At 47.6% G+C, this 13,026-nt stretch overlaps 1 protein-coding gene across 1 annotated transcript in view; it reads right to left on the bottom strand.

Annotated features, from left to right (window-relative positions):
• ZZEF1 (zinc finger ZZ-type and EF-hand domain containing 1) overlaps positions 1-13,026 on the bottom strand; it is a 183,981-nt gene that overhangs the window by 68,254 nt on the left and 102,701 nt on the right. The window contains exon 36 of the mRNA XM_040424851.1: positions 10,991-11,253. Coding sequence (XP_040280785.1) covers positions 10,991-11,253 — 263 coding nt within the window. The remainder of the gene's footprint in view (positions 1-10,990; positions 11,254-13,026) is intronic.

Here is a 13,026-nt window from a genome sequence, read left to right as displayed (position 1 = left end):
GGGGAGGATCTGTGAATGACACTGACGGGGGATCTGTGAATGACACTGACGGGGGATCTGTGAATGACACTGACGGGGGATCTGTGAATGACACTAACGGGGGATCTGTGAATGACACTGACGGGGGATCTGTGAATGACACTGACGGGGGATCTGTGAATGACACTGACGGGGGATCTGTGAATGACACTGACGGGGGATCTGTGAATGACACTGACGGGGGATCTGTGAATGACACTGACGGGGGATCTGTGAATGACACTGACGGGGGATCTGTGAATGACACTGACGGGGGATCTGAGGATGACACTGAGGGGGGATCTGAGGATGACACTGAGGGGGGCTCTGAGGATGACACTGAGGGGGGCTCTGAGGATGACACTTATGGGGCTCTGTGATTGACACTTATGGGGCTCTGTGGATAATACTTATGTCATCCACAGATCCCCATAAGTGTCATCTACAGATCCCCCATCAGATGCATCAGTGTGGAGGGAGGAGGCGGGGACACTCATGGTGGGGCCCGGTGCAGTGACTCTACTCTAATACACCGGGCCCCGCAACTGTTAAACATTCAATCTGATCTATATCTAATTGTATATGCTCTGTACGGTACTTACTGTAGTACCGTAAGTATAGCATTAAGACGGCGCAGACCGGCATCTCCCTCGGTCATGCGCCGCCTGCCCCAGCTCCCTCGGTCATGCGCCGCCTGCCCCAGCTCCCTCCTCATGCGCCGCCTGCCTGCTTATCTCCCCCTTTATGAATGAACAGGCAGGCGGCGCATGACAGAGGGAGCTGGGGCAGGTGGCGCATGACAGAGGGAGCTGGGGCAGGCGGCGCATGACAGAGGGAGCTGGGGCAGGCGGCGCATGACAGAGGGAGCTGGGGCAGGCGGCGCATGACAGAGGGAGCTGGGGCAGGCGGCGCATGACAGAGGGAGCTGGGGCAGGCGGCGCATGACAGAGGGAGCTGGGGCAGGCGGCGCATGACAGAGGGAGCTGGGGCAGGCGGCGCATGACAGAGGGAGCTGGGGCAGGCGGCGCATGACAGAGGGAGCTGGGGCAGGCGGCGCATGACAGAGGGAGCTGGGGCAGGCGGCGCATGACAGAGGGAGCTGGGGCAGGCGGCGCATGACAGAGGAAGCTGGGGCAGGCGGCGCATGACAGAGGGAGATGCCGGTCTGCGCCGGCTTAATGCTATACTTACGGTACTACAGTAAGTACCGTACAGAGCATATACAATTAGATATAGATCAGATTGAATGTTTAACAGTTGCAAGGCCCGGTGTATTAGAGTAGAGTCACTTCACCAGGCCCCGCCATGAGTGTCCCCGCCTCCTCCCTCCACACTGATACTTCGCTGGCCGCGCTGTGCAGCATAGCGGCCAGCGAAGTATTCGCTTTATAAGACGCACAGCCATTTCCCCCCCACTTTTGGGGGGGAAAAAGTGCGTCTTATAAAGCGAAAAATACGGTAGGTGCATTTCAGGCGCAGATGACGGTGCAGCGGTTAGTAACGCTATCTGCGACTTTTCCCCGCTCACAACAGGTCTAAAATTATGGGCGTAGCGTGGGAATCTCATTTACCATTTTCTACGCGCAGAAAAGGGTTATGAAGAGGCCTGCGTCTCTTCATAACTTCGGCGGACCCACCGCCAGTAATGGCGCTGGTCTTAAAAAAAAATGTGCCCCAATGTCTTTAAAAGAACTAATTAAAAAAAAAATAATAATAATCATACCCACCCAATTTAGAAGATAAAATTAAGCCACTGAAGCGCAGCTCAACCTAAGGGCTTGTTCACACGACCGTTGCCCCTCCGTGCCTGTGCTGTGGACCACAATGCACAGGCACCGGCCGTGGGGCTGCCGCATGCGGATCGCAATCCCATTCACTTGAATGGGGTCCGCAATCCGTCCATTTTGCAAAAATATAGAGCAAGTTCTATCTTTCTGCAGTGCGGAGGCACGGAATGGAACCCACGGAAGCACTCCGTAGTGCTTCCGTAGGGTTCCGTGCACCATTCCGCCCCGCATCTCCGTATTTGCGGACCCATTGCGGGCTGCAATACGGCAACGGCCTTGTGAATGAGCCCTAACACTGAAAATTCTGTTACGAACCAAAATTCGGCTCCGATTAATAACTTTATAACTGTTTTTACAGAAGTTCCATTTCTTCTCATACAAAACAAAAATATCCTGCATAGACAGATGCAAAATAATCCCTTCTGGTTGCCTGCAGCCACCACTAGGGGGTCTCAGGAGCTTACTGTTTAGACACATGCCTAATTTTGGCACAACTCAGGAGGTCTGTGCACAAGAAACCGAAATCTATGCTAGTAGTTGGAGTAGATTTCATCAGTAACTTGCGCCAGTTTTCTCTTCATATATTGGTAAATCAGGCTGGCTGGTTAGGCCCCTCCTACTTTTTAGAAACATAAGCGCAGTGTAAATGGCAAAATGTCACACATTTTGCACAAAGCAGAGCATGTGCAAATATTTATAACAGCTTGGTGCAACATTTCTGGTGCAGGGGCTTGACAAATTCTCACTATTGAGTAAGGACCCCCATCCTCCTCTCCAGTGTTGGCTGCAGTTGGCCATAATTTTGATTTAACACTAGGTCTATGCAGGGGTCTTGAACTTATGTATCAGAAAAGCACAGGTCCGACCACTGTAAAAATACACTATATGCTCAAAAATACGTGGACGTCTATCCTGAGTTCAAGGGTGGTATCGAAGAGCTCAACGATTTTGGCACTGTCATAAGATGACACCTTTGCCACTACTCAGATTCTGAACTTTCAGATCTGCCATGGTCAACTGTAAGTGCTATTATTATGATGTGGAAGCATCTAGGAGCTACAACCATTCAGCCACAAAGCAGTAGACCTTGTAAACTGAGTGCTCAAGTGTGTGGTACTTAGAAATCACATGTTCTTTGTCATATTACTATAAATGTCCAAGCTTTATCTGAAAGGGACATCAGCACAGGAATTGTGCATCAGGACCTTGAAAAAATAAATTCATATAGTCAAGAAGCTGCTCTCAAGCTTAAGGCCTTTTTCACACGGGCGAGTTTTCCACGCGGGTGCAATGCGTGAGGTGAACACATTGCACCCGCACTGAATCCGGACCCATTCATTTCTATGGGGCTGTGCACATGAGCGGTGATTTTCACGCATCACTTGCGCTTTGCGTGAAAATCGCAGCATGCTCTATATTGTGCGTTTTTCACGCAACGCAGGCCCCGTAGAAGTGAATGGGGCTGCGTGAAAATCGCAAGCATCCGTAAGCAAGTGCGGATGCGGTGTGATTTTCACGCATGATTGCTAAGAAGACTATCGGGATGGAGACCCGATCTTTATTATTTTCCCTTATAACATGGTTATAAGGGAAAATAATAGCATTCTTAATACAGAAAGTAAAGAAAGTAAATTAGGGATGGAGGGGTTAAAAAAAAAAAAAAAATTTAACTCACCCCATCCCCTCGGTTGCGTAGCGGATCTCCTCTTCTTTCTTCAGGACCTGGGTAAAGGACCTTTGGCGAGCGCAGTGAAGTCATCAAAGGTCCTTTACTCAGGTCCTGAAGAAAGAAGAGGCGATCCGCTAGTGGATGGGGTGAGTTAAATTTGTTTATTATTTTTAACCCCTCAATGGACATTTTACTTAGCATTCTGTATTAAGAATGCTATTATTTTCCCTTATAACCATGTTATAAGGGAAAATAATAAAATCTACAGAACACCTAATGCAAACCCGAACTTCGGGTCTGGGTACAAAACATGCCGATTTTTCTCACGCGCGTGCAAAACACATTAAAACGCTTTGCACTCACACTGAAAAATCGCACATTTTCCCGCGACGCACCTGCATCCTATCCGGCCCTCACACGCGATGCCTGTGTGAAAGAGGCCTAAAGGGTATATTAGACTGACAGATTTTCTGCCCGATAATTGCTAACAAGCGTTCTGATGAACGCTCGTTAACAATCATCTGGCAGTCTAGATCGCTCCTCACCATGTGCATGTAATAGCAGCAGTGTCCTCTGCTAGCTATCTGCCGATTCCCGGAGGGGACGCTTCTCTACCAACAATCGCTAGCAGCATCAGGGTGTCTAATACACCCTTTAGATCCCCATGTACAATGCCATGCATTGGCTGCAGTGGTATAAGGCACACTAGAGCAAAGTGACGACTCATGTTTCACCATCTGGCAGGGTGATGGTGGATACATGGAGAATCCTAACTACTGAAATGCAAAATGCCTACTGTAAAACTGGGTGCAGGAGTGATGGTCTGGGGCTATTTTTCAAGGTTAGGTCCTGTATATCCACCACTAAATCTGTTAATTCTACAGTATACAGTCATATTTTAGACAACTGTATGCTTCTAACATTGACCAGTTTGAGGACTTTTCCATGACGCGAGGTCCATAACGACAAGGTTCATAGAGTTTGGTTTGGAGGAATTTGGGTGGCCTACACACAGCCCTGCACCCCACTGAACACCTACTGGATGCACTGGAATGTGAATAGTGAGATCTAGTTAATGGTGGACATTTACTTTAAGTTCTGAATGTGGGAAATCTGACACCAGAGCAATGTCAACCTGTAAACCTGATTCCTAGGTCACCAATTCCAAGTCAACGGGGGCGGAGCCAGCAAGTCATGGAGTAGGACGTGTCTGCCGGAGCTCCTCACCGCTATCCCAGCTTCATTAGCTTTTAAATCGAGTGGACACAGATCCAACATGGGGAAAACCTCTAGAGATAAAGAAGGTGCATCAGGGAACACCCTGAAGACAAAAAAGACGCAGGGGGACCTGACAAAATACCTCAACAGGAGATCTTCCTCGCACCCTGAAGGAGGCAAGATGACGCGGGAGGCGCGAATCAACTCTGAGAGAGAAGGAGCTGACTCAGAGGCCGAGAGCTCAGACGCTGAAACCTACATTGGAGGTGAGGTTGATTCCCTCCCTCTCACCCGCGGCTTTCTCCAGCAGTCCCTGGCCCAAGCCCTCTCACCGGTCATGAAAGAACTCGCAGATATCAAGACCGAGTTCCTACAGCTAGGCCATCGGGTTGAACGCCTGGAGGACAGCCACGATCTCCTTCTCCAGCAGGAGAAGGGGGTTCACTGTCACTTATCGGCCATGTCTAAAATGATAAATACAGCCTTCTTCAACCTGGAGGACCAGGAAAACAGAGGCCGGAGGAAAAATGTCCGGCTGCGGGGTATACCCGAATCAATACAGGCTGAAGACCTGATGGACACAGTCCGCCGCATATTTTCCACCTTAGTGGGCGAGGAACAAGCTGCCGCCATTACTATTGAAAGGGCCCACAGAGCTCTTAGGCCCAAACCTGCTGCGGGAGAGCCACCTAGGGACGTGGTATGTGCCCTGATGAACTTTTTGGACACAGCGGCCGTCTTGAGAGCGGCCAGAGAAAAAGGAGACGCCACTCTAGATGGCCATAAGGTTCTTTTATTTCAGGATCTGGCGGCTAGTACATTAGCCAAACGACGGAACCTGCGCCCGCTAACCTCGTTATTGAGGGATAAGAAGCTGCCGGCCAGATGGCTCTTTTCATTCGGCTTATTTACTTCGATCGGAGGAAAGCAATTCACGGTGAGAACACCGGAGGACTTACCGCCTGTGTGGGAGGCCTTAGGAATAGAGGCCCTGGACATTCAGTCTTGGCTCCCCTGTAATCCATCCCCGGATCTTCCTGGCCTTCCGCAGCCGGAGGAATGGCGTCTGGCACAGAAGAAAAAATCGCCGAAAAAAAGAGCCTTTTGAAATGCCTCTATCCGAAGATAAGGAAACAATCTTCGACATAAAGAGAAACTCTGAGATCCAGCGTCATTGAGATCGTACGACCGCACCGCCATCTGGCAGGACTCAGGTTCTATTCAGCTCATTTAACCCAGCGCCTTATTATGGGGTTACCTTCTTTTAGATCTTTGTTATTTACACTAGCCGCCTGGCTTTTGGCTTTTATTTTTTCTGCTGCTTAGACCCTTGCCCACCTCTCCTTATTTGCTTTCCATCTGCCTTCCCCCCCCTCCCCCTCCCCCTTATTTCCCACATGCCTTTTTTCATACCTTTTCCATCTCCTACTGCCCCCCCCCCCCCCCCCCCCCCCTCCTTTTTTCGCTCTACAATGCCTTTTTCTCATTTACATACTGGCAGCTGCTTACAAGATTTGGCCCATCCAGGTGTGATTGGAGTAAAAAGCGACAATGCTTGATGGAATTGTAGAACACTCTTCTAACTAGGGGCCTTGTGTTTAAGCTTCTTATTGCTTCATACATGTCCACTCTATGCATTTGTCTTTACATGTTGGGTTTAGTGTGTGGGACCTGGTTATTTTGGTACGTCCACACTACTCCGCCCCCCCCCCCCCCCCCCCTGAGGTTTCTTTTTAACCTCATAGATAGACACTGCAGGATGACTTTCTACAGTGTACAATGTTTATATTTCTTTTTATGTATTTTTGTTTTTATGTTACCCTGTGTCACCTCCTGGCTAGTTCTTCAGAACAGATCCACAAAATGTCACCATGTCTGATCTAAAGATCGTGTCATTTAATGTAAATGGCATGAACACACCGCAAAAGAGGAGTCAAATCTACCATTTGCTTCGCAGAGAAAGGGCTGACTTGGTTCTTTTACAAGAGACCCATTTCAGACACCTGCACATCCCTAATGTAATCAGTAAAAACTTCCCTGTTTGGCATCATGCTGCATATTCCTCGGCAGCTAGAGGAGTTTCAATAGGCATAGGGCAAAATTTCCCATTCACTTTAGTGTCCAAGCTGATAGACCCTGAGGGCCGCTATTTATTCTTAAAAGGTAAGGTAGCGAACTCCATGTTTACTTTAGTCAACCTCTACGCCCCGAATAGTGGCCAATTCACATGGTTGCTCCGCACTCTTAGAGTTCTAAAGACCTTTGGAGAAGGTCACCTTGTTCTAGGTGGAGACCTCAATCTTACTCTTGACTCCTCTAAGGACTCAACCTCTGTAGGCCGCCCCCCCTCTAAAAAGCAAATGAGAAGGCTTCTTCTCACGTTCACGGATCTCGGACGTTTGGCGAATCCTACATCCAGAAGATAAGGATTACACCTTCCACTCGCGGACGCATGATACATATCAACGCCTTGACTATCTTTTTATAACTAACCAATTATTGCCCTCGGTTTCTGAGGCCAGCATTGGAAACATAGTTGTCTCCGATCATGCGCCGGTGAATGTGAAAATTAGATTGCATGACATCCCTCCGAGATCCTGGGTCTGGAGATTAAATTAGACGCTTCTGGAAGATGAGTCACACAAGAAGGAGATAGAACAATGTCTCAAAAATTACTTTTTGGAAAATGCTAGAGGTTTAACTAATGGGACGACCTTATGGGAAGCTCATAAGGTAGTAGTTAGAGGGGAGCTCATTAGCTTGGGCTCTAGAGTTAAGAGAAATAGGCAGAAACAATTAGACTCCCTCCTTCAGCAGATCTCTACTCTTGAAATCTTGCACAAGAAGGCGAGATCAGTTGAGGTCTTGGAATCTCTTAAACGATTAAGATACGAGGTCACTGACCTGCTGAATGTGCGAGCGGCTAGAGCACTGAAGACATTGCGCTTCAAGCAATATCTACATGGAAATAGGGGCTCCAAATTAGTCTCTAACCTTTTGAAAGGTCAAAGGAACAGTGATTAAATCAGCCACGGGCTCCTGACTCATCAACACTCCCGCGATAGCTCAAGAGTTTTGCTCCTTTTATTCAACTCTGTATAACCTCCCGGCACTCCTCAGGGGTCAGCAGTTGGATAGACATATTTCAGAATTCCTAAGCTCTATTGCCATCCCGAAAATTTCCGCAAACGACATAAGTGGTCTGCTCCAGCCCTTTACGATGGAAGAAGTAGACCAAGTCCTATCCTCTATTCCTTCGGGCAAGAGTCCAGGGCCCGATGGGTTCCCCATCTATTATTACAAAAGGTTTAGAGAGACTCTCATACCCCACTTTGTAGATGTTTGTAATTCCCTTCTGAAGAGTGGTTCTCTGACCCCGCAGGCCCAGGAAGCACACATAACAATTATCCATAAAGAAGGAAAAGATAGAGAAGCTTACTGGCAACTATAGGCCAATTTCATTGCTAAACACCGATCTGAAATGGTGGGCCAAGCTGCTTAACAGAATTTCAAAGTTGCTTCCTGGGCTTGGGTGAAGAACAGGTAGGCTTTGTGGCGGGTAGAGAGGGTAGACACAATATCAGTAGAGTAGTACACGTGATTACGCACACTATCAAAACCAAGTCCCCCCTGGTGCTCCTAGGCACGGATGCTGAGAAGGCGTTCGATAGGGTCAGTTGGAGCTATATGGAAAGAGCCTTAAATGCTTTCGGCTTTCCTGAAGATTTTATTAGAGCCATATTTACTTTATACTCGGCACCTTCTGCAAGAGTAATGGTGAATGGGACCCTATCGGACGCCTTCCAAATTAAAAATGGCACCCGCCAAGGTTGCCCGCTATCCCCTACCCTGTTTATTCTCGTCCTAGAGACATTGTTATTAAAATTCCGCCAATCCCCTGTGATCAAGGGTGTGAACTTGGGGAAGTTTAACCACAAGATGGCGGCCTTCGCGGACGACCTTCTGCTTTTTATGTCTAACCCTGAGGAGGCTTTGCCGGAGGTTATGCAGATATTTGAATCCTTTGGTCAACTCTCGAACTTTAAGATAAACTTTGATAAGTCGGAAGCCTTGGGTATTTCTTTATCACCTGCCCTGCGTAGCAGAGTTAGGACCCTCATCCCATTTAAGTGGCCTCCACAGGCAATCAAATATTTGGGTGTCATGATCCCAAACTCCTATTTAAACTTAATTTTCCTCCTTTACTCTCAAAAGTGACTTCCATCCTCTCAAAAAGCTCCTCGCCGTTTCTCACCTGGCTAGGTAGTAAAAATGTCCTGACCACCTATATTCTCCCATTGCTTATGTACACCCTTAGAGCCCTTCCCATATTAATTCCTAGCAACTATATAAATAAAGTTCAATCAATTATGAGTAAATACCTCTGGAATGGAGGTCATCCTAGAATGTCCTTCCGCTTGCTCTCTCGCAGGAAAAAACAAGGTGGCATCTCTCTCCCGGATCTTCCAACCTATATACAAGCCATTAACCTAGAAAAATGGCTTTCACTGGCTAGATGTGAGTCTCAATACATGCATATCGACTTGGAGTTAGCCCTCTTGGGCAAAGACTCGTTTCATAGAATATGGCTACCTGGGGGATCCGGGGGAGAGACCAAAATTGACAGTGTACTCACCAGAGGAATGTTATACACCTGCCATAGATTAAAGGAACTTAATTCAGGGCAAAGTAAGATTTCCCCCCTGGCTCCTATCTCAGTATTACCCACTCTTTTGTGCCCCCAAATTAAATATCCCTCTGATATATGGCTTTCACTGTCAAATCATAGATTGGGAGATTTAGGGAGACTTGAAGCTACTGTTGATTTCTTCAACACCCTTTCAGGCGATATAGACCTGGGGAAAAACTTTATTCAGAGAAATGATTTCGAATCCATGTGTAGACAGTTCAAGTCCTCCAAGCTCGTCCCTTTAGCAGACCCAACGTGGCTGGAAAATTTTGTTTTACTCCCACGTTTGCCTCATAAATGCACCACTCTTATTTACAGACAAATCCTCAATGCCAGGGACTCCAAGCCCCCGCCATGGGTAGCTGACTGGGAGAAGGAACTGCAACTCACTTTAAATGAAGCCGATAATGGATCCAAAAGTGTTCACACGGCTTTTCTAAATGTATAAAAATACAAGAAAACTCTGTTAAGGTAGCATTCAGGTGGTATAGGACACCTGAATTTCTATATAAAATCCAGTTGCTCCCCACAGATTTATGCTGGCGATGCAATATTGCCACTGGCTCCATTTCTCATATTTGGTGGTCGTGTTCAGGCATCCATAATTTCTGGGCGGAAGTCGAGCATACTATAAATATGATTTGTAGCACATCCTTGAAGCTCACAGCCCAATTAATACTACTCTGGTTACCTACCCCAGTTTTTCGCCCTAGGAAACATAACCTGACCACACACTTGCTGATGGATGCTAAACTTCTGATCCCTATAAAATGGAGGTCAGTAGACCCCCCGACCCTGGATATGTGGAGAGATAGGGTTCATCAGATATGCCAAATGGAGGAACTGATTGGGTGGACATACCATAACAGAGACCGCTTTCTACAGATCTGGCAGCCTTGGCTGCACTATAGAGCGGAATACTTGAACTCATTGCAACCCGGTGCTACTTAACCTATGAAAGGCGAGATGTCCATTCTGACCACTTTTTGAGACCCCCCCCCCCCCCCACCCTTGCCTCCTCCCAACATACCTGCTTAACTCCCTCACCAATAGGTTTTGACCAGAACTGATATGTTTGAAGATTTAGTTGATACAATAAGCTATATTTCATTCTCAAACACTCTGCGGACTGTAGTTTATTGCATGAGGTGACACAGTGTTAGAGCCGTTAGCTCTGTTCACTTGTTTTGTACAACATTCTTGTTTCTGTAAGATCATTTATCTAGTGAGACTATTTGGTCTCAGATGAGTGGTCACCTCGTGTTTACGTGTATTGTTAGGCTATGCCCTTGATGATGTATGCCTTGCTTCCATGACGATGTGACTCACTCAACTTTGGATTGCTTTATTGAATTATGATCTTTGTTTGTCTAATAAAAAGAGATTTCAAACAATTCCAAGTCAACTGCAGAGAGAAACCACTGCAGCCTACCCTCCAATATCTGACAACTGTGCAACTTTCTGGGATCAGCAGATAAGAGATGACCTTTAAAATGTATTGGTTTGTAGCAAGTTGTGACAATCAAACAAGACAGATAAAGGAAATTGTTACTCATATCATGTGTCAAATAAGAGTTACTCCTTAAAGTAAAGACTTCAAAATCTCACCCTTTCCTTTCTGCGCTTTCAGAAGACAATTTGCAACCAGATCCGTGCAGTTCGCTTGCAAAGTCTGGGCACTGGAAATGACAGCGGAATCGAGTCTGTCACCGTCCTTTTCCTCTTCACCGGCCAGGTCTGACGAGTAGAGGGCTAGTGCAGTAAAGAGTAACCACGAGTAGTTGTGTATGTAAGGCTGGATGAGCCGCTGGTGGTCACTGATCTTATTAGTGACTGTTGGATAGACAGTAACACTGTGGCTAGGCAAATGGCTGAAGATGGAAACAAAGGAACAGAGTTATGGTCAATGGGGGTCATTTATTAGGACTCCCTATGCCAGTTTTTGGAGTATAAAAAAAAAAAAAAAAAGGCCTTAGTCTCAAACATTTTGAATGCCGATGCACCTAAATTTAGAGGCACACACAGTTTTATGCCGTCCTCGACACTGGGGAGTGGTGGGGCCATCAGTCCCAGCAAAGTCACTAATATTTAGGCCAGTTTCTTGCCGTAAATCACAACTGAAGTAGGCACAGACTGGTGGCGGATACAACTAAATTAAGCTCATCCTCTGGCAGGGGATGTTAAAGACCGGCGTAAAGCTCAGGTCTTTGATAAATAACGCCCAATATTTCTTCAAAATCTTCACAAACACAGAATATCGTTTCTTTCCTGTAACAGGAATTAAAGGGGTTGTCCAAGCGTTTTTTTAATGTACAAAAAATATATAAAAACGAGATTTTTGTATAACTTACCAGTAAAATCTCTTTCTCGCTCTTTCCTTGGGGGACACAGAAGACCTTGGGTATAGCTCATCTCCCTAGGAGGCGTGACACTAAGTGAAAGCTGTTAAGCCCCTCCTCCACAGCTATACCCTCAGCCTGGAGAGAGAGACTGCCAGTTGCGTGTCCAAGTAGTGAGAAAAGGCAAAGTCCAAAAAGTGGAACCAACAAGCCCACTACCCAAAGGGTAAAACAAACTCGGAAACAGTCAGAGAAGAACAAAGAATGGGTGGGTGCTGTGTCCCCCAAGGAAAGAGCGAGAAAGAGATTTTACTGGTAAGTTATACAAAAATCTCGTTTTCTCGCCCAGTTTCCTTGGGGTACACAGAAGACCTTGGGACGTTCAAAAGCAGTCCAAAGGGGGAGGGACCACAGCACCAAGGCGAAGCACCCGAAGGCATCAAAAAACCCGCCGCCTGCAGACCAGGCGGCCCAAGGCAGCATACACCGAAGACCGAGTATGCACCCTGTAGAACTCAGTAAGGTGTGCAAGGAAGACCAGTGACCGCCTTGCACAAATGCATGGCCGAAGCCTAATGCCTCCGGCCCAGGAAAAAACCGACAGCTCTGGCAAAATGAATGGTGACACCAAAAGCAGAACTCTGCCCTTGGTGCGGCAACCACAGCAAGAGCCACTCTGAGAAAGCGGAGGAAAGCCACCCTGGAGGCCGTCAACCCTTTGCGCGGACCTCCTGGAAACACAAGAGACCGAACGTCGACAAGAGTCGGAGATCTCCAAGTAAAAACTGCAAGGCCCAAACAACGTCCAAATCGGTGAAGTGTCCGTTCCCGGGGGTGGGAAGGGGAGGACGACTGCCTCAATGAAATGAAGGACAAACACCACCTTCAGAAGGAAGGAAGAGACGGAATGGAGAACAGCCCTGTCCTGGGGGAAGACAGAAGGCTCGGAACAAGAAGGGCCGCCACTCAGGCACCCGTCAGAGACACGATGGCTACAGAAACCCAACCGTACAGGACAGAAGGAGTAGAGAGGACTTCTGTAACGGCTCCAAGGAAAAATTGGAGCGCCAAGAGCCCAGTATGTAGTTCCCAGGATGGTAACGGAGGGCAGTACAAAGGAACCCAAGAGCCGCTCCATGGAAGAAATTCCTGACAGGCCCAGAGGGTCGGGGAACGCTGAAAGAGGAAGGACAGGAACGACACTTGATACCTCAAGCAACAGAGTCCCAGCCCCAGGTCCAAGCCGGACTGGAGAAAGACAGAACCATGGAGAGAGAAAGGCAGAGTGGGGGAACGCCCAGCTTC

This window comes from Bufo bufo, chromosome 3 (genome assembly GCF_905171765.1).
Source record: "Bufo bufo chromosome 3, aBufBuf1.1, whole genome shotgun sequence".
Classification (NCBI taxonomy): domain Eukaryota; kingdom Metazoa; phylum Chordata; class Amphibia; order Anura; family Bufonidae; genus Bufo; species Bufo bufo.
This window is presented reverse-complemented; position numbering and strand designations above follow the sequence as displayed.